The sequence below is a fragment of the Heteronotia binoei genome, chromosome 1 (assembly GCF_032191835.1).
Source record: "Heteronotia binoei isolate CCM8104 ecotype False Entrance Well chromosome 1, APGP_CSIRO_Hbin_v1, whole genome shotgun sequence".
In the NCBI taxonomy this organism is placed as follows: Eukaryota; Metazoa; Chordata; class Lepidosauria; order Squamata; family Gekkonidae; genus Heteronotia; species Heteronotia binoei.
This window is the reverse complement of record NC_083223.1, coordinates 74653699-74673058: the sequence shown is the minus strand read 5'-3', so window position 1 is coordinate 74673058 and position 19360 is coordinate 74653699. Positions and strand designations below refer to the sequence as shown.

The window sequence follows — 19360 nt, the reverse complement described above, 5'->3', positions numbered from 1 at the left end:
GCACCACATTTGCAACAGAGCTGCTGGTGTTGAAAATATTTGAATCTGCTAGTGTTGATGCACTCAGGATTCATAGGATTCAAGCCATCATCTGTAGTTATTAAGTCCAAAGTTGCATTACCAAACACTCTTGTGTAATGTTAACCTTACAACTACTACTGCAGAGGATCCCAAGGGCAGATTTTCCACCAGACTCTCTTGAAGAAGCTTTTCTTTGTTTGGAGTTCCAGACCATGGTTATTGTGCAAACAAGAATCTGGAACTATGTGTGGGAAACAGCCTGGGAGGAGATTTAAGGGAAGAATGTTAGGTGGGTTAAGTGTAAATTATACCACCCTGCTTGGAAATCATTACATGTGGATGTAATGTAATACATAGTTTAGCCTGAAAAGTTAATTCTGTTTTCTTTTGGTCTGGGAGGGCTCATTATGTGAAATGCAGCATGTTTGGATATGAGAAAAACTTGCTTATAAAAGTTCTTTAGCGATTTTCACATGTGGAATTCCAAATGAATCATTTCCCAAGAAAAAGGAAACTGTGTAATCTCATTATTGCTTGAATCAGCTTCTGTACAGATATTGAACTGTTTAACTCTAAAAGAGCAGATGTCATTGCATCCCTACTTCATATGAATTCATTAGCATTGATCTGAATTTTATAGTTAAAAGGGAAAGGAACAAATGTATTTAAATAATGTTTAATTTTTAAATTAGTCATGTTAAATAGGGATAGGCACAAAGTGGTTCATGAACAAAAATTTGTCCTGAACTTGAGCCAGTTTGGAGTTTATGAACTGTTGTTCAGGGAAGGCATCTTCCCAGACTCATGGATGGTTCAGTTTGGCTGTTTGAGGCCAGGCATTTAGATCTAACAGCTGACCAGTGGAGCTGCCAAGCTGTTAGGTTTAAATGGCTTTGAGCCATTAAACCTTGGGTTTCACTCCCTTCTTTTTTAAGTGAGGGGAAGTGAAACCAATGGGTTAAATGGCTGGCAGGTATTTAACCATTTCCAGAGATTCCTCCTCTTTCTTGCCCTGGAGAGCTGCAGCTGGGAGAAGGGTGGAAGAAAAGTCCCTTCTGGAGCAGTCCCACCCACTTTTTCCTGGCAGCAGCTTGCTGCAGCTGTGAGAAAGGGGGAACTGAACTCACTGGACAAGCTTGCTTTAGGTGGAGCCCTTTTGGGTTGGTTCAATTCAGGGTTTGGTTGGGGGATGCCCTGAACCCCAAAATTAACCAAACCACATTTTTGAGTTCATGCCCATTCCTAAAGTTAACTGTTCCTGTTTTTCTCCATGTAGCTCATTGACTTTTCTCTCCTTTTATTTGTAGTATACTTAAATGTGTCTGATCTAACAAGTTACAATGTTGGATGGGACACTTTTTGCATCAAATGGGCAGCTCATAGATCAGCTACTTCTTACAGACTGAAGTTAAACCCACTTGACGGTAAATATATTGAATCTTCTCTAATATTTTGGTTATGTGTCACAATTGTTATGATGACCATGCATGAGGGGTTAATTGCTTGAACAAGGCCACTCCATTCATCATTGCCTTTGAAGCTCTACTGCCATTGCTGAAACTTCCCACATGTGTTCATAACTGTCATTTTCAAGATGGTGGTGGTTGTTGAGGCAGGGATTATGTGGTATAAAAATGAATGTTACCTCTTAATTTCAGGTGGATAGCTATGTTAGTCTGTAGTAATAAATCAAAATTAAATTCTAATTTAAAGCACCTAAAGATCAGCATTTTTTTCAGACTATAAGCCTTTTGTGAGTCAAAGCTCACTCTACCTGATAGAATTAGACAAAGGGAGCTTTGATTCATTATTTATTATTATTTATTATTTTAGATTTCTATCCCATCCCCCAAAAAGTGGGCTCAAGGCGGATAAGAACACAATCGAAAACATTAAAACAGTCAACAGATTTTTAAAACAAAACATAAAATTATGGGGAAATTGTGTTCGTCTTCAGATGTTTCTCAGACTTCCCATCATACTTTCATGTCCCTGAGTCAAAGAGATGCCTCTGATTTTCCACCCTATATTCTCATTCTTAAGGGTCAATCTGTAACTCTATCTTAAAACTACCAGAGGTTCTCATGGTGCCCCCTAAATGTTCCGTGAAGAATCCACAGATATCTCAATCTTTTTAGGGAATGCACCTTATTTTAGAACTGAATACTGGAGAGGATACTTAGTAGAAAATTCATTTCCTTCCCATTGGGTTGGGTTTCTGCCTAGAGATACCAGATGATCTAACTGGCACTCTTAGCTTGCAGTAGGACTGGAAATAGCAAGGCTTCTCTCCCACTGTCCAAGAGTTTCAATAAGATTGGATCTGCTTTCTCTTGAAAATATCCAAGTTCTTTTTTGTGACCCTGTGAGTGGTGGAACTCTTAAATCTTTGATTCTGTTTTCTTGTTTTCTTTGTTACTTTCATTTTTTGTGTGGTTTTCTTTTCTGGTTAAAGACCTCAGGTTCTTTAATGGTGGCATGCAGTTCTATAGCCATTGGCAGCCTGGCTTAGTCCACTCTTGTCTGATCTTAGAAGCTAAGCAAGGTCGGTACTTGAAAGAGAAGACTTTGCAGAAGTGGGCAATTGCATGGCAATCCACTTCTGCTTCTCACTTGTCTTGAAGGCCCCTTGCTTAGGTTCTCATAAGTCAGCTGTGACTTGATGGCACTTCACACACAGGTCTAAGGTTCTGAGTCATCTTTGGAACAAATACTCACACTTTTCCATATCTTGGCACCATTGGGCACCAGCTTGCACATTCCCAAAAACTCTAGACAATGTGAAGAGTAGGTGGTAGAAGTGCTAAAACTTCCTTGGGTAGCACTGTCCTTTCTATATTATTTCAATTAATTGTATACCAATAGGGTTTTGTTTTAAACATAGTTATTTTTTATACAGGATCTAGAGGGCAAGAAATTACAGTGCGTGGAACAGAAACCAGCCACTGTTTTACTGGCCTTTCACCAGACACTGAATACAATGCTACAGTCTTTGTTCAGACTCCAAACCTTGAGGGGCCTCCAGTATCAGTGAGGGAACGAACATGTAAGTAACAGATAATGGTAATGATTAAAGGAATATGATTGTTCTTTAAAAATCATTCTTAATTGTTCTCGAAATATTATTGACTTTTTGCGTATATCTCATTTTTAAGGAATCTTCTTTGAATTTGCTCCCATGTATGAGATTTATTTCCATATATAGCCAAATTGGTAGGCTCTCAGAAAAAAAACACTCATCTCAGTCTCTACATTTTGTGTACCATACATAGTGGTTCAAAAGCTTTCATGTGAAGGGTCTTATCTGTTATCCAAAAGACTGTGAGCAGAACTCTGCATGTGGAATGAATTTTCCTACCTTCCCATTCTTATTGCAGCTTGTTCCAATTCTCCCAAAAGAAGAGCTTCTGGGGTGGAGGGAAACCCTTGAGAAAGTATGGAATGAAACCTGGGTAATCTAGTCTGTAGTGAGAAGGGTGGAACTGACACATTCTCCTTTTTTGCACAAGTGGAAGACCCTTTCCTTTCAAAGAAGACAGGCTCCAACTGTAACTTTTCATCATCTTGCAGCTGAATGCCAATCTGTTTTAATGCAGATCTGCACAATTTGTAAACCACCAAGCTGAAAGTGCTAACTATCGATATATTGGGAATTGCCAGTTTCTTGACCTTAGATAATCAATATAGATAACCAAGTTGGCCCATAGGAAAAATTCAATAGCTTGTAATAAAAAAAAAATTCAACTTGTGTAATAAAAAAGTATTTTTATTAAAAGTGACCAAAATATCATTGAGTAGAAAACCTTCAAATTCAATGGAATTCTTCATCAGAACAAAAAAGTTGGTAAATGATAAAATTTATATTTCAGGGCATGAAGTCCCTAGTCCCTGGTTTATAGAATCTTTAAAATAAGCTAATAGTGCCCAGATTGGGAATCCAGCCCAAATTGAAGGTACCGAAGGATAACATAGACACATTAAACTAGGGGAAATCAGGCCACAGTTTTTATGGATTGCAGGTTCTTTCTCTTGGCACAGTACAGGCCAGGGATGATGAATGTAGAGCTGATAGCCTTCAAACTGTACATACTGGGAACTTACAGTCAACATGAATGAACTTTTAAAATGAACCGTATATTTCTGCAATAAGAGCAGTAATTGTAATTCATAAGGTTAAAATATTCATATGTAAAGCATTTCAGCTGATTATTTTTTATGTTAGTGGTCAAGCCAACAGATGCACCAACTGAACCACCAACTCCTCCTCCACCTCCAACAATTCCACCTGCTCGAGATGGTAAGAGTCTTTTAAAGGTTTTCACTTTTTTGTGACACATCTGTGAAATCAAGGCTTTGAAACTGTGACTGACTTTTCTGTCTTCTTTTCTAACTGTGTTGGCTTATGGTACTTTTAATATGAATTTGTAACAGTTTACCTCAGTGAGATAAATTCTGCTCATAGAAGCATTGAAGGTTTCATTGTTGTTTTCTTTTATCTTTGCATGCCACTCTGTTTAAGCTCATGAAGTGTTCATTTTGGCTGTGGTCCCATATACATGTTTGATATATATATTTTGCTCTGAGTCTTGCAAGGTATTTGCCATAAATTTTACCAGAGAAAAAAATGACAATTGTATTCTGTGTCTCACTTTGCAAAAAAATCAGCAACATGCTGTTCTTTAAATGACTGCTCCAGTACCTCTAATAGCCTGTTATCTACTGAATTACATAATCTAATTGTGTATCTTTCAGTATGCAAAGGTGCCAAAGCTGATATAGTGTTCTTGACTGATGCTTCCTGGAGTATTGGAGATGACAATTTCCATAAAGTACTGAAATTTGTTTTTAACACGGTTGGAGCCTTTGACCTAATCAACCCAGCTGGAATTCAGGTTTGTTTATGCTTTCTGTCAATAATCTAGAGAAACCTAGATTTTAAAGCTTCTTAAAAGAAACCACTAGATTCCATATCGGCCTAAGCTAGTAATTTAGGCAGATTCTCCCTTCCTTTTGCTCTACATTTTAACAGCTTGCTTCTTGATTCCCTTTTGGTTCTTTACCTGTTCCTCCCAGTCTGCATCTTGCTTTATCTTCTTCCTGGGGTCTCTGTGGAAGCTATAATAGCTGGATTATAAATGTGAAGGAGCCCTGGTTGGACCTCTTGCTTGTTTTTTTTTGCAGGGGGTGGGGTAGAAGAAGGCAGTACTTGTGCTTCCTTATTAATAGTAAACTATTGGATGATTGCAAAAGTCTTATCCTTTGGTTCTCCCGGAAATGGCAAAAATGCCTAGCTAGAGGAAGAAGTTTTTTGCCCTGTGCTTTTTACAAACTGGCAGCATGGATACATTGTTCTGGATAAACAGACTCAGATCATATTCTCTAGTAGAAAAAAATCAAGTTTTATGTGACATTTTATCTGAGTTTTTTACTATTTGAAATAGTTCACTGCTTGTTAATAAGACTGTAGGGATGGATTTCAGGTTTTGTTTTGCACATGACTATCTCAATTACTATAATGCCATGGCTATTGGGGGGGGGGGATCCCATCACATGTGACAGTGGCCAGAGAAAGGCCCTCATTGTTTTTCCTGTCTCTGCCCCCATTTTTCTATAAATTTTAAATATTGTATTTTTAGAAGGCATTCTGTCCAGTAATCTAAGATGAAACTTTGTATGCTTCATTTCAGGTTTCCTTTGTGCAATACAGTGATAGTGCACAGTCTGAATTTCATTTGAATACATATGATGATAAGGCACAGGCATTGGGGGCACTTCAAAACATTCGATACAGAGGAGGGAACACAAAAACAGGTACCTTTAGATGGATTTCTACAAATTAATTTCAAGTGATCTGGCATTTCCCCCAAACAATCTCTTAGGACTTCATATTTTGAAAAGTTAACATTTTTCCAGTATTAATCTCTATCCTGCAATGGAGTCCACAATGCTAATTACTTTAGTAGGTGGATCACCAAAGATGGATTCTAATATCTCACTTACACTTTACAGGCAAAGCACTTACATTTATCAAAGATAAGGTGTTGACATGGGAAAGTGGAATGAGGAAAGGTGTTCCCAAGGTACTTGTTGTGGTAACAGATGGTCGATCACAGGATGAAGTAAGGAAAGCTGCATCAGTCATACAGCACTCTGGTAAGCGAGTTTTCTGAGATATAAGACAATAGGACATTACCAAATTAGAGCCAAGCAAATAGATGAATTGTCCAGGTTTATATATGAACACCAGCAGAAAAGTGAGGGAGGGAAATATCAGTACTGTGGAACAAGAAGAGGAAAGGAGCTTGAAGTGTTAGTCTAGAAATTGAAAGGAAAATTGGAGGTTAAATTTAGATTAACTTGAGGATAGAGGGTATTTATTGGTTCCAGAAGCGTTTTTAAAATAACTTTCAATTCTCCATATTATTTTCTCACAATTTTTCATCTGTTGTATGATTCCAATAAAAACCTTAGTGATTAAATTAATCAGTTGTTAAATAAACATCATTAAATTAAATAATTATAAATCAGTTGTTTTGCTTAAGATAGCTTCATATTGTATCTGTTCAGAGAAAGCTATGGTATGCAAGGTCTTTGTTGCAACATGTTGCATTCTTTCCCTTTCTAGGATAACATAATTTGGTTCTTTATAAAATCAAGGAGATTTAAAATGTAGACACATGTACTTTATATTATCTGCCTTAAGAGTTTGTGTCACTTGATGGGTTCATGCTAATATAAGAGATTTAGGAGGTTTGATTAAAATACTTTGTACAAAGGTTCCTGCACTGATATTGGCATTTAAGTCAATAAATGTATTTACAGGTTTCAGTGTCTTTGTTATTGGTGTGGCTGATGTTGATTACAATGAACTAGCAAAAATTGCCAGCAAACCCAGTGAACGTCACGTCTTTATTGTTGATGATTTCGATGCTTTTGCAAAGATTGAGGATAACCTCATCACTTTTGTTTGTGAGACAGCTACCTCAAGTAAGTAAAATACCCAATCTACAGACCAAAATCTTTATCCCAATCTAAAATGTGCCCCACATTGCACTTTATCAAGGGAACATATTGGTGCACATTTCATATGGTTTTATGATCAAATGTTCCATGTAAGACCACTGTTTGGGTTCATGATGGATGTGAGTCTTGAACTTCTGCCTCTTTCATGAACATATCTTTGGGTATCTTATATCTATATATTTTGTTAATATTTTTATCTTGTGTTTTATCTGTACAACACCCTCAAGATACAAACAAGACATAAAACCAGAAGCATAAAAAACAGTATAAAGAAACCCAGTTAGAACCAACAAATATTTGTTTATATTAAAATCTTGGGGAACGGATCAGGCTTATACTGGTATCTAAAACATAAAAGAATGTGCCAGACTAATTTTTCTATAGCTATGGTAGCACCAGCCTAACCTCCAAAGAGAGGGACACCAGGGCATCAGCGGATGATCTCACTTGATAAACAGGTTTTTATGTAGGAAGTGAGAAGATACCACTGTCCAGATGTGAATTCCTAATTCTCCAAGCAGGTGGAGGAGTCTAGTTATGAGAAATCTGTATCAAAGTATCTTCTGTCATAGGGATCTTACATTTTCCAAATGTAACAAAGTTTTGCGTTCATGACACATTGAGGACCAACAAAGTTTTATTCTGGGTATTTGTGTGCATGTACACACCCTGTGCACATATTGCAGCGGCATTTTATATACTTGTATGGAACTCTTCGAACGCTTAATAGCACACCTGAAACAAATAAGCCTGTCTAGTTTGTCTTTGACAACTTCCAGAGTAGGAGAACCTGCACTACTCTGAGCATCAGCTAGCAACAATATATGTAATTGCTTTTGTCTTTTCAAATGAAATATGTTTGATTTTTTGTTTTTTTTTATGTTCCAGCTTGCCCTCTCATGTACTTGGATGGATACACTTCTCCAGGTAAGAAACTCTATATGCAAATACTTTAACTTAGTAAAATTCTGAATTTCACTTTATCTAATTTTCTCTACTCTTTTTTGTTTGTCTTATTTTAAATACAGGTTTCAAGATGTTGGAATCTTATAACTTAACAGAGAAGTACTTTTCCTCTGTACCTGGAGTTTCCCTGCAGTCAGGCTCCTTCCCCAGCTATGTGGCATACAAGCTTCATAAAAATGCCTTTGTCAGCCAACCCACATCGTAAGCCATATTTTTGGTTCTCTTGGAGGCATTTTTCTTCCACTGGGGAAGGGTAACTGTGTGGAGTTCATGGAATGTATAACTGATAGCTCAAAACACCTGCTGGAAGAAAGAATATAATCACGAAGCAGCTCAGATTTAAGAAATATGCTAGATTATGGAACAACTGTTGTGAATTATTTATTGGGGTGGTGTGTTGATCAAATTTAGTGTTTTCAGCTCCATTTTTAAATGTATGTATTATGTTCCATTTTTAAATGTATTATGTACACGATGAATGAAATCTGCTCCAAAGAAGTTATGTGAACGCAGCAATTTTCGGAGAACCTTAGCTGTAGATACGTAATGATATTTCCACAGTACCATATTAGGCAATGGTTATATTCCATTTCTATACAGGAAAATATTCTCCATCCAAATTCAACACTGTTATCTGCCAATAGCTAGGGATCACTGGCATCTAACATTATAGCGCAAAGAGGGCAAAGCTCCAAGAGCAACATAACAAAATCTACATATGACTTGCAAGGCAAAATCATTGTTTCAGGGAGGGTCCACATGCTTGGCTATAATGGTGAAACAGCCTTTGCATGCAAGCATAACCTTGCACCATTTTCTATAACAAGCAGATAACATGGCGCAGAGCTAGCACAACCATAACACCTTAGAGAACTGCTGTCAATCAGAGCAGATGCTGACTTTGCTGGATGGACCAGGGGTCTAACTTGTATATTCATTTCCCTCCCCTGTCCACAATTCTCATCCTCCAAAACTGTTTTTCATCTACAGTTGCAGTCAGCCTCTTCTATTCTTGTCTAGAACCTGCTCAGAGCTTTTACCACTTTTTAATCACAATGGCATCGTTTTCACACATCATCGCTCTAGTCAGCCCACTGTTCTGTAGTGTTCTGCTTGCATCTCTGAGGATCCCATTCCTTGCAGATTACATTGATGTCCCTATCATTGTCATTTCCTTCTCCACTTTAGACTCTTCCAAACCTCCTCTATAGTAGAAACATATCTATCTTGCTCTTTTTGGGATTTTAGAATTTAATATAGTTCTGGCAGAATACAATCATGCACTCCTTCCAACACTTCATCATGTTTTCACTAGGGTGGGAAAGAAAAGAAGCCAAGTAGGTAAATTGAATAATAGGGAGGATTTAAATTACCCTTTCCCTCTTCCCTGTGAGAAATTGTTTGATTTTCAAATATAAAATGGACCCTTCAGGATTTATTTTGAATCTTCTCCAGTACATTAGTCTGTTTTTGAAGGTGAGTGAGTGGCCAGATGCTGGGCAAAGGTTCTTGCCTTCTGGCTCTTGAGTGAACTACAGTGTTGTCATTTGCCTGTGCATTTCTAATTGTGTGTGAATATTTTCTTTCAGCTCTGTCCCAATTAGGATCAATTTAATTTTTAAACTAGAGGTTTTTGCCCAGTGATCTTCCACTGAATTTTATGTTCAAGGATCAGAACATAATAATTCAAGAGAAAATGCTCCACTCCATTTTCCAGTGTCTATGGAAACAACAGACAAAAGGGAACATTTTTTGAAGTCCCATGATGGTGCACTTCTGCATCCTGAGAACTGGAAGTCTTGGGAAAGTAAACCCATGTGATACATCATTGAACAACCAATTGCCAATGTTTGATGCCCCTTCAGAATTGGTTCTTGGTTTGCATTGGGGGGGGGAACAATTTTCAGCTCTCAAGGGGCTAGTTTTGAAGGGACAGTTGCTGTTGTCTTTTGTTTCTCTGGCAGAGAAGAGCACTGTTGTGTTTTTCAGCAGCACAGAAACAAAAAACCAGAAGCCTTACTTCTGTATGCCCTAATAAACCAATAAATAAATACATTTTTCTGCACAAAAAGAGATAGTTTTGAAGGGACGTTTTCATCTTTTTTTTGTTTCTAATTTGCAACACACAAATGTATTTTTGCTGAGGTCTCTGAATTTCAGGGTTGCAGATGTGTGCATTTAAGGTACTTTAAAGAATCTATCTTCCAGTGTTAGTGTTGCCAACTCTAGGTTGGGAAATTCTTGGATTTGGGGCTGGATCCTACGGAAGGTGGGGTTTGGGAGGGGAGGGACACAGGAGGGCTACAATGCTATAATGTTTGCCATCCAAAGCAGCAATTTTCTCCCGGGGAACTGACCTCTGAAATCTGAGACCTGAGATTAAAACCCTATCCAGTGGTTATGGTCTACCTGTACAGTGGGGGAAAATAAAATGCTGATCCAGTCTCATTAGATCCCAGAAGCTAAGTAAGGTTCTCCCTAGTTAGTATTTGGATAGAAGACCACCAAGGAAGTCCAGGGTTGCTACAAAGAAGCAGGCAATGGTGAACCATCTCTGAATGTCTCTTGCCCTGAGAACCCTATCAGGTCACCATAAATCAGTTGCAACTTGACAGCCAAAAAAAGATGTGATTGTCCTTTCATATAGCTTATCAGAATTCCCAAAGATGAGGTTTCAATCCAAAAACCACTGATGGGAGAGGGCCAAGATGTAATTGTGATATCAGATCTAATCAGTCTTCATGGAGTCTCTATTTCTAATGCTTTTAAACAGTTAACACATTGGTGGTATGTCTTAGGGTGGAAGAATGTCTTCCAGCATAAGGAGACTACCTGCAACTTAATTGGATCATCTCCCCATCTCTCACTTCACCCAGCAGTCATATGAAAGGCTAGTGCTAGGGAGACTGAGTGACAAAACACTGGGGACAAAATGCCATGAGGGCAGTAGACTCTGCAGGAAGGAGGGACAATCTAGCTAAACTGCATAACTGGAAACTCTGCTGTGCTCCCTCAGTTAGAAGAGGCAGGGATGCTTCATCCAATCCCTCCTGCTGTGCCTTGTGACATTCGATTCATGATGCTCCCATGACCGCTGTCTTAGAGACTGCTGAGGGAAAGGAAAGAAGGGGGAAAAGATTCACAGGATCCAACACAAAGTGCTTTTAGTTTTTCATGCATGTAATGAATAATGTACTCATGTTTTCCTTAACAGGGAAATCCATCCAGATGGATTGCCAAAGGCTTACACTATCATAGCTTTATTCCGCCTTCTTCCGGAAACCCCCAATGAGCCATTTGCAGTTTGGCAGATAACAGACAGAGATTACAAACCACAAGTTGGAATTGTTCTTGATCGTAAGTGTTTCTACAGAATGAATAGTATATGTGAATGGAAATCTACTGCTAACTTTCCTATCTTCTAGTCTTTACAAGTCCAAATTAAATGACAAAATAGTTATTGTTTTTCATTCAAGGTAGGGTGGGCGATCTCTTCATTACCGGATACCAGCTATGAAATAAATTCTGAACCAAAAACCCCCAATATGTGTAGGTCATATACTGTTTGCATCATAGTTGCATAGACTCTGTTTTGCCAAGCTAAGGTTTGGTTGGTAAACTTTATTTTGTATGAATACATCAGGCAAATTTTGATGCAAGTCTTAAGAGTAGTAATTCATAGGGTATTTTGAAATGATACTCAATTAATTATGTTCTGAATTTGCTTTAAAATGTCTAGCTATTAAAATATTTAAACAAAATTAACTTAACTGTGCATTACTGCACATCCAAAGAACAGAAAAAGTTCCAACAGTGGTCTGTTAGCATTTTTGAGTAGGTAATTATACTAGCCTTTATTAATACTAGTCTTTATTCCAGTTCACCAAGTCAGAAGACATATGGATGAGTAAAGACCTGGAAGTTCTTTTATTTTCATCTTTAACCTGAAAGAACTTTTATTCAAGACTCTAACTAAAATCATTTGTGCTACATCCATGGAATGAATGGATTTAAGGAAAAAAAGTTTCATTATTTGAGAACTGCAACAAGTCCTCTCTTGCCACACAGCTATTAGTGATAGTTCTGTTTACTAGAAGTAGCCTACTAGGAGGCTTACTTTCTCTGTCAGTGGATCATTCTTTACGCTTTGAAGTTTGAGAAGAGGTTGAGGCTTGTTTGAGGCTTAAGTCTTCAAATGATTTGCTTTACTACATGGAATAAATAAGAACCCTGGCATTTTGGAGTTCAAAATGGTTTTCAAAACCTTTCCAATTCTGTAGCATTTGTACACCTTGTTAAACTTGCAAGCAGACATGGAATAAGGAGAGCCAACACCATTAGCTGGGATAATAAAAGGATCATCTTTGATTTTACATCAGTCAAGGACTCTGCAGTACTAGTGTGACAACCCATTCCATACATAGTCATGGTATGGTCCATTGGTCTGATGCAGAAAAATCAAGTTTCCTCTATCTGCACATCCCAGATTTTACAGGCAAAATGACCTTGGCTCCGAACTCTGAGCTGTGAGCTATGTACAACTCAGTCTCCTTGCCAAACATTTTATTTCTCTAGAGAGGTGTGTCATGTCCTTTCTTCCCAGTGGCAAAGGAGATAATGGCATCCCTTAAGTGGCTCCTGTTCCAATTCCATTAAGACACAAAGGCCCCTTCACTCTGCACTAGATATTTATTTTCATTTAAACATTAATGTTATAATTCAGGACATCCCATTTTTCCAGTTTGTTTGCCTTTGCCAAAGTGAATCCCCATTTTTACTAAAACATATTTATTTTAATTATTAGACACCTGTAATAAATGTGAAACAAGCATGTTGTAAATGTTAATACCACTAGTAATTCATGATTTTGTTAGATGTGACCAGTTTCACAGAATTTCACAGTGGTTTGGATCCATCTCTGGGGGAACCACAGAAGTGCTCTTCTGCTGCATTTTGTGCTCTTCTTGCTCTCAGCTATTTGGGCTCTTGAAAACTGTTGGTGTGATGTAAGCAGAAGTGCATAGTGCCAGAGGAAGAGAGCACTGCAGCAAAGGACCTTCTCTGCAGTGTCCAGAGAGAAGCATGCATGGAGCCAAACAAATACAATACAAACTTATACATACAGGTGAAGAATGGTGATTTTCTTGTGTTACAAAATGACATGTAATAAAAGTGTCTCTTCCCCAACCCCCCCTGCCACTTCCACACTAGCCTCCAGCAAAGTATTATCATTCTTTAACAAGGACACAAGAGGAGAACTTCAGACTGTAACATTTGATGATGATGAAGTAAAGAAAGTCTTTTATGGAAGTTTCCACAAGGTAAGTTTTTTTTCTCTTTAAAAACAAACAATCTGTGCATGTAGGAAAGTATATGTACAGATATGATACCTAGTGATTTACAAACAACTAAAACCCATTTTTGAGGTCACCGAATTAATACAAATTATATCATCAGTCCTACAGGCTGATAACAGTTGAACAAAAAAAAGATGGTAAATTCATCCATTATGAAAGTCCAGAAGTATATTAAATAAATCCCATTGATTTTGATAACTATGGTATTGTGTACTTTGGCTATTCATGACCACTGGGTTGAATGAACGGTAGCAAAAAGAAAGGTATTATTAGAAATGATACCTAAAAGCAAATGAGAAGGAACATGCAGGGAGGATAGCCAGAGGAATCTCAAGCTGGCTATCACATTCGCATTTCCTTGGCATTTTGTTTAGCAAAACTCAGTATGAGACTCTGTTGTCTACCTGTCCCCTTCACACCAGTAGTTTCTAGTAGGGTCATGGAAATTCAGCACATCATGGACCCATGCAATGAACCAATTAGAGAGGGTTTTGTAATGTAGATTAATCAGCAACTTTTCATAAATACGAATGCACAAAGTCCTATGTGTACTACAGTGAGCACATGAAACATCAACACCTGTGGTTCAGTCAAGGGGACAGTGCAGTGCCATAGAGAAGCACCATGTATACATTTAGAGCGCCTTTGCTTACAGCAGATGATTGTCAGGCAGTAAAACTACAAACCCTTCAAGGTGCACGCTGTTTGTTAAATGTCCTTGTATTTGTAGATGGATATATTCTGTGTAAAAACTTCCAGCTAAAGAAAGGAAGAAAAGAACACAGCCATATGAAAGATAATTTTAATATTAAGAATCATCTTGTGTTAAGAAAATAGCTTACATTTGGATCAAATTCAGTTCCCAAAATAACAAAATACTTTTGTGGTGTTCATTTGATGAGTTATGCATTCACTCAATGAAAAATGGCTAACTTAAACTGGGGTATTTGTGGAAAATTTGCTTTGGCACCCTTTCTGGACTTTGAGCAGTATTGCTATAGTGATAGTGATGAATCTAGCAAGTCTCTTGGGGGCAACACTGGCTTAGCAAAACAGCCATTAAAATTGCATCTAAGAACTCTTAAAGAAACAGATGGTTTCTGTACTTTTTCTTGCCATTCATAGCCAAAATACACATGACAGGCAGTTCTGTAATTCTTCTCCTAACAAGTTTTTTTTAATGAAAAGCAGCTAGGGGAAGGTTGAAATGAGCAGAGGTCTGGAAGGGAGAGGCTGAACACTTTTCCTTCCTGCAGACTGTCCAATTAAACTGTCCTCTGTCAAACAGTTTTCTCAGTCATGGTGATAAAAGATCCAAGATCCTCATCTCTTTTGTCACTTTGGAGCAAAAGCAAGTTGGGAGGATAGAAGAAGAAGATATTGGATTTATATCCCACCCTATATTTTGAATCTCAAAATGGTCACAGTCTCCTTTACCTTTCCCCCGCACACGCACAACAGACACCCTGTGAGGTGGGTGGGGCTGAGAGAGCTCTTACAGCAGCTACCCTTTCAAGGACAACTCCATTGAGAGTTATGGCTGACCCAAGGCCATTTCAGCAGGTGCAAGTGGAGGAGTGGGGAATCAAACCCGGTTCTCCCAGATAAGAGTCTGCACACTTAACCACTATGCCAAACCGGCTCTCTTTGAATGGACAAATGGCAAGAAAAGTAAGGATCTTGCAGTCCCTCTTTCCTATTGCCAGTCCTGTACTCCTGAATTCACTCATTATAATGCTTTAAAATTTTTAATAAAAGGAAAGAGAAGAAAAGAATGATGGAGTTGCCTGTCATCCATAGTTTGCTCAATGACTTTGCCATTATTTACTAGTACTCTACCACCAATAGAAACCATGTCCACTTTGCCCCAACACCTGGCATGAAAATGGGTTAAACTGGGCTTTTTGAAATAATTATAGCTATTCAATAAGATATAAGATATTTTTTTCATATGCAGGAAAAAAAGGTTGCTGCATATTCTCTCTTGATATTATTCAATGCAACATATAATGATGACAATTAGTCTATTTGAAATTTTGGAAGAGTGCTTCCATTAAAAAAAATTTGACATCTTCAGGTGTGCAGTTTTCTTTCTGCCAACCCAATGTCTTTATATACTTTAAAACCATGTTGATTATATGTAATTTTTAAAAAATGCTGAAATACAAATTCAGATATTGAAGTGGTGGAGCTGCAGGGAGTTTTTGATAGCTGTTTGAGGAACTGGGGGAGGGAGTCTTATTGAATCAGTTTAAGAGCTAACTACAAATCTGGAGCAGTTTCCCATTTCTCATGGACTGATTTCAAACATATTACTCAGCTTTTGGTCCATGTCCCAAAATATCTTGTTATATATTCCAAGAGAAGCATATCCCTGTTACCCAAGCAAGGTTTCTACCAGATACTTCTGTGCTTCACATAATATAAAACAAGTACTATTAAGAACCTTGCTGTTACAAAGCTTGTTGAATGACACTGTTAGTCACATTAATGTTTTATTTATATTGGACAATAGAGATAGCCTATACAATTATAAATAAACAACTGGATTTGTTAGGATTTTTTTAGAAACAAATTGCAAGATGGAAGGCTTAGGAAAGGAACCTCTTGCAGAATGCTGGTATTTGATAGGACAATACTTATCTAAATTTTTCTGGACTTTATGAAATTGTAAATCTACTGCTACAGTCTAGCACTGTGATACAATCTTCACCCCACCTCATCTCTTCTGTCAAGTATCAATGAGTGACAGGAACTGTTTGAATTTCTAAACTATAACAAAGTTCAGCATAATATCAAATGAAATTAATCAGTATAAAATAAAGCTCTTGAGCAGTCAACAAATATATGCTTTATATGCTCTTTCGATTTTTAGCTTTGATGGTTGTTTTACTTTTATGATCCTGGTTGTCCTACCTCATTTCTTACTAAACATGCTACCCTAATCAGCAGCCCAAATTGCCCCCATTTGCTTCGGCTGCCTCATTCGTTTCATTGTAGCAAGTATCTCTGGGTGGGTGGAGCTGCCGTTTCCATTGGAATCAATGCAGGAGCTCTTCAGTGCAGAGATCTCTCTGTGTGTACCTGCAATACTAGGGTGATTAATGTATTGAAAGCTATAGTTCTTCTAAATTTTTTTGCAGGTTCATATTGTTATAACACCTACAAGTGCTAAGATCTACATTGACTGTGTTGAAATAATGGAAAAACCAATTAAAGAAGCTGGAAATATCACCACAGATGGCTATGAAATACTTGGTAAACTACAGAAAGGGGACAGGAAAACTGCAACAGTAAGTAAACAGTTTTACTCATTTATCAAAGCAAAAATCTAAAGTCTTTAGGTAATTAAAGATTTTTCCTTTTTTTCACAGTTTGAAATTCAGAGCTGGTAAACTTTACCAAACTGTGGTAAAGTTCATAGTTTTAAATGTGTAACTAATACAGTTAGGAATGTAGTTGTACCATAAAAACATATATTTATGGTGGTTTGAGCTTTCATTGGCAAGAGCTTACTTTGTCAGATGCATGAAGACAATGGCAATTGCCTTCTGTTCTTTGGGTTGTGTACAAAATGTTATCACACATCACAAAATCAGTGCATCAGCCTAACTCTGGACCAATTTTATGCTATTACTTGTGGTAGAATTGAAAAAAATACGCAGTTAGAATATGGGAGAAGTTGATATCAGTGATAGGTTTGAATCAAAATTATCTTATGATCAAACAAAATATGTGTGAAAATGTGGCTGAAATATCTTATTGACATAGACAGATTATAATCTTCTGTCAAAATCCACCAGTACTCATCATTGCTTTTCATCCTTAGATCTTATTTCCTATAACACTGGCCCTAGTTTTGAAACTGTTCTGAAAGCATCAGTGAGTCAACTATAATATGACTCAATTATGTTGGGGCCTAAGACTAATAATCTTTTATTGGAAAGAAATTCTGTTTCTTTTAACCAAACTTCCTGACTGCTATTGCTAAGCATATATATAAAAAGCTGAGTGACATTATTGTATTAAAAATATCTTGGGAATTCTGGCATTGTCCAGTAGTGTAGGCTACTGATAGGATTACCCTTTGAAGCATCTTTTTTGTGACCAGGCTGAAGAAGAAAAATGTTTTTGCCTAATATTGTACTGCACGGTTATGTTCTTGAAGTTTATTACAGATGTATCATTAATTAAAGGCTTTTCCTTTTTTTCACAGTTTGAAATCCAGAGCTTTGACATTGTGTGTAATGCAGTTTGGACTAGCAGAGATAGATGCTGTGATATTCCTTCCAGGGTAAATATAAAGGAACCATCTTGGCAGCTTTAATCCTAGACAAATGGAATGTTTTATGTCAACACTCTAACTCAGTTCTTCCAAGAGGACAATGTGCAATAATAGGTGTAAACGCTGCCTACGCCAAATAACAAATTAAGTATGTGACTATATTCATCATCTTGAGACTTCAAGAGAATAATTGTGTACACTTGCCAGAATCTTAATATACATGCTGCCGTTGTGCTCTGTAGGCTATAGTCAGACCAGTTCCCTTGTCATACTGTACTTGATTTCATTTCTGATTTGGCTCTCAGAACTTCTGTTTGCTTTCCATGCATATGCCTTTTTCTTCCCAGAACTGAGATTTAGAATTTTTCCTATAATACAGTAAATACTGGCTTAGATTCAGTGCAGCATTTTCTGCCTGCAGAACATTTTTTGCCTCCCTCCTTCCACTGCAGCCCAAAATGTCCCTTAAAAATGCTGCCCTGGGTCCAAGCCTCAGAAATGGCACAATTATGCTCATATATTTCTTTGTAAATTTAATTTTTAAATAAACTGGGTAAAAACTTTGAGATGGAATTATGAAGAGCTAGGCTATGGAATGGGAAATGTAGCCAAGTTTTTTTGGCTTTTATTAAAGTAAATTAACAGGTAAAAATAACAAGGTGGCTTTGCATAAATTTGCAGTGTAACAAAGGAAAAAAACAGGGTTCAAGTAATGAAAGGTGTGCAGGTGTCCAAGAAAAGGGCCATTTTGAGACTTCTGCCCAAAATGTTGCATAAAACATGTATATAATTAATGAAGTACATATTTTTTGCTCAGTACTTTTACCCCAGGAAGTGGAGTGTAAAGAGTGAGAGAGATGGTTTAACGTCTGGACAAAATCTTTGAGAGGCCCACTGCTTGCATGAACCATCTAGATTGCCACACTTACATGTACATTAATACACAAAACACACGTGCGCATGCACACACACACACACACACACACACATATATATATATTTAAAGGATATTCTTATACAGAGTTTTAGAGAAAATTCATTTTCATGGTTTATTTATTTATTCAATTTATATCCCGCCCTCCCTACCGAGGCGGGCTCAGGGCGGCTTACAATATAAGATTCTAACAATAAGATTAATAAATATTAAAATACATTAAATAATTTACAACAGCTAAAACAATAAAACAAAATGATCTAACAGTGTGGTGCTATTCTGCAACCATCCTTCACAGTTTTTAAACACCAGTCAGCTATATGCCAATCGGAAGAGGACTGTCTTACAGGCCTTGCAGAACTGCTCAAGGTTCCGTGAGGCGCTCCCTCTTCCGGTAGCTGGTTCCACCAGCAGGGGGCTGTAACAGAAAAGGCCCTATCCCTGGTTGACTTCAGACAGGCCTCCTTTGGCCCGGGGATTACTAACAGATTTTGAGAAACAGATCTAAGCACTCTCTGGGGAACATGTGGGGAGAGACGGTCCCTAAGATAGGCAGGTCCTAGGCCATATAGGGCTTTAAAGGTGATAACCAGCACCTTGTACCGAACCTGGTATGTTATTGGCAGCCAGTGCAGTCCCCGGAGCCCTGGCTGAATGTGCTCCCACCTGGGGAGCCCTAATAACAGCTGGGCAGCAGCATTCTGCACTAGCTGCAACTTCCAAGTTCGACACAGGGGCAGCCCCATGTAGAGAGCATTACAGTAGTCCAACCTC

At 37.8% G+C, this 19360-nt stretch overlaps 1 protein-coding gene across 3 annotated transcripts in view; it reads left to right on the top strand.

The window, feature by feature from the left end:
* COL12A1 (collagen type XII alpha 1 chain) overlaps positions 1-19360 on the top strand; it is a 180234-nt gene that overhangs the window by 124349 nt on the left and 36525 nt on the right. For all 3 annotated transcript variants that reach the window (XM_060236209.1, XM_060236191.1, XM_060236199.1), the window contains 13 exons: positions 1329-1445; positions 2921-3067; positions 4244-4318; positions 4774-4913; positions 5709-5832; positions 6031-6174; positions 6844-7008; positions 7933-7971; positions 8073-8211; positions 11225-11367; positions 13222-13331; positions 16511-16660; positions 17584-17661. In XM_060236209.1, coding sequence (XP_060092192.1) covers positions 1329-1445; positions 2921-3067; positions 4244-4318; positions 4774-4913; positions 5709-5832; positions 6031-6174; positions 6844-7008; positions 7933-7971; positions 8073-8211; positions 11225-11367; positions 13222-13331; positions 16511-16660; positions 17584-17661 — 1571 coding nt within the window. The remainder of the gene's footprint in view (positions 1-1328; positions 1446-2920; positions 3068-4243; positions 4319-4773; positions 4914-5708; positions 5833-6030; positions 6175-6843; positions 7009-7932; positions 7972-8072; positions 8212-11224; positions 11368-13221; positions 13332-16510; positions 16661-17583; positions 17662-19360) is intronic.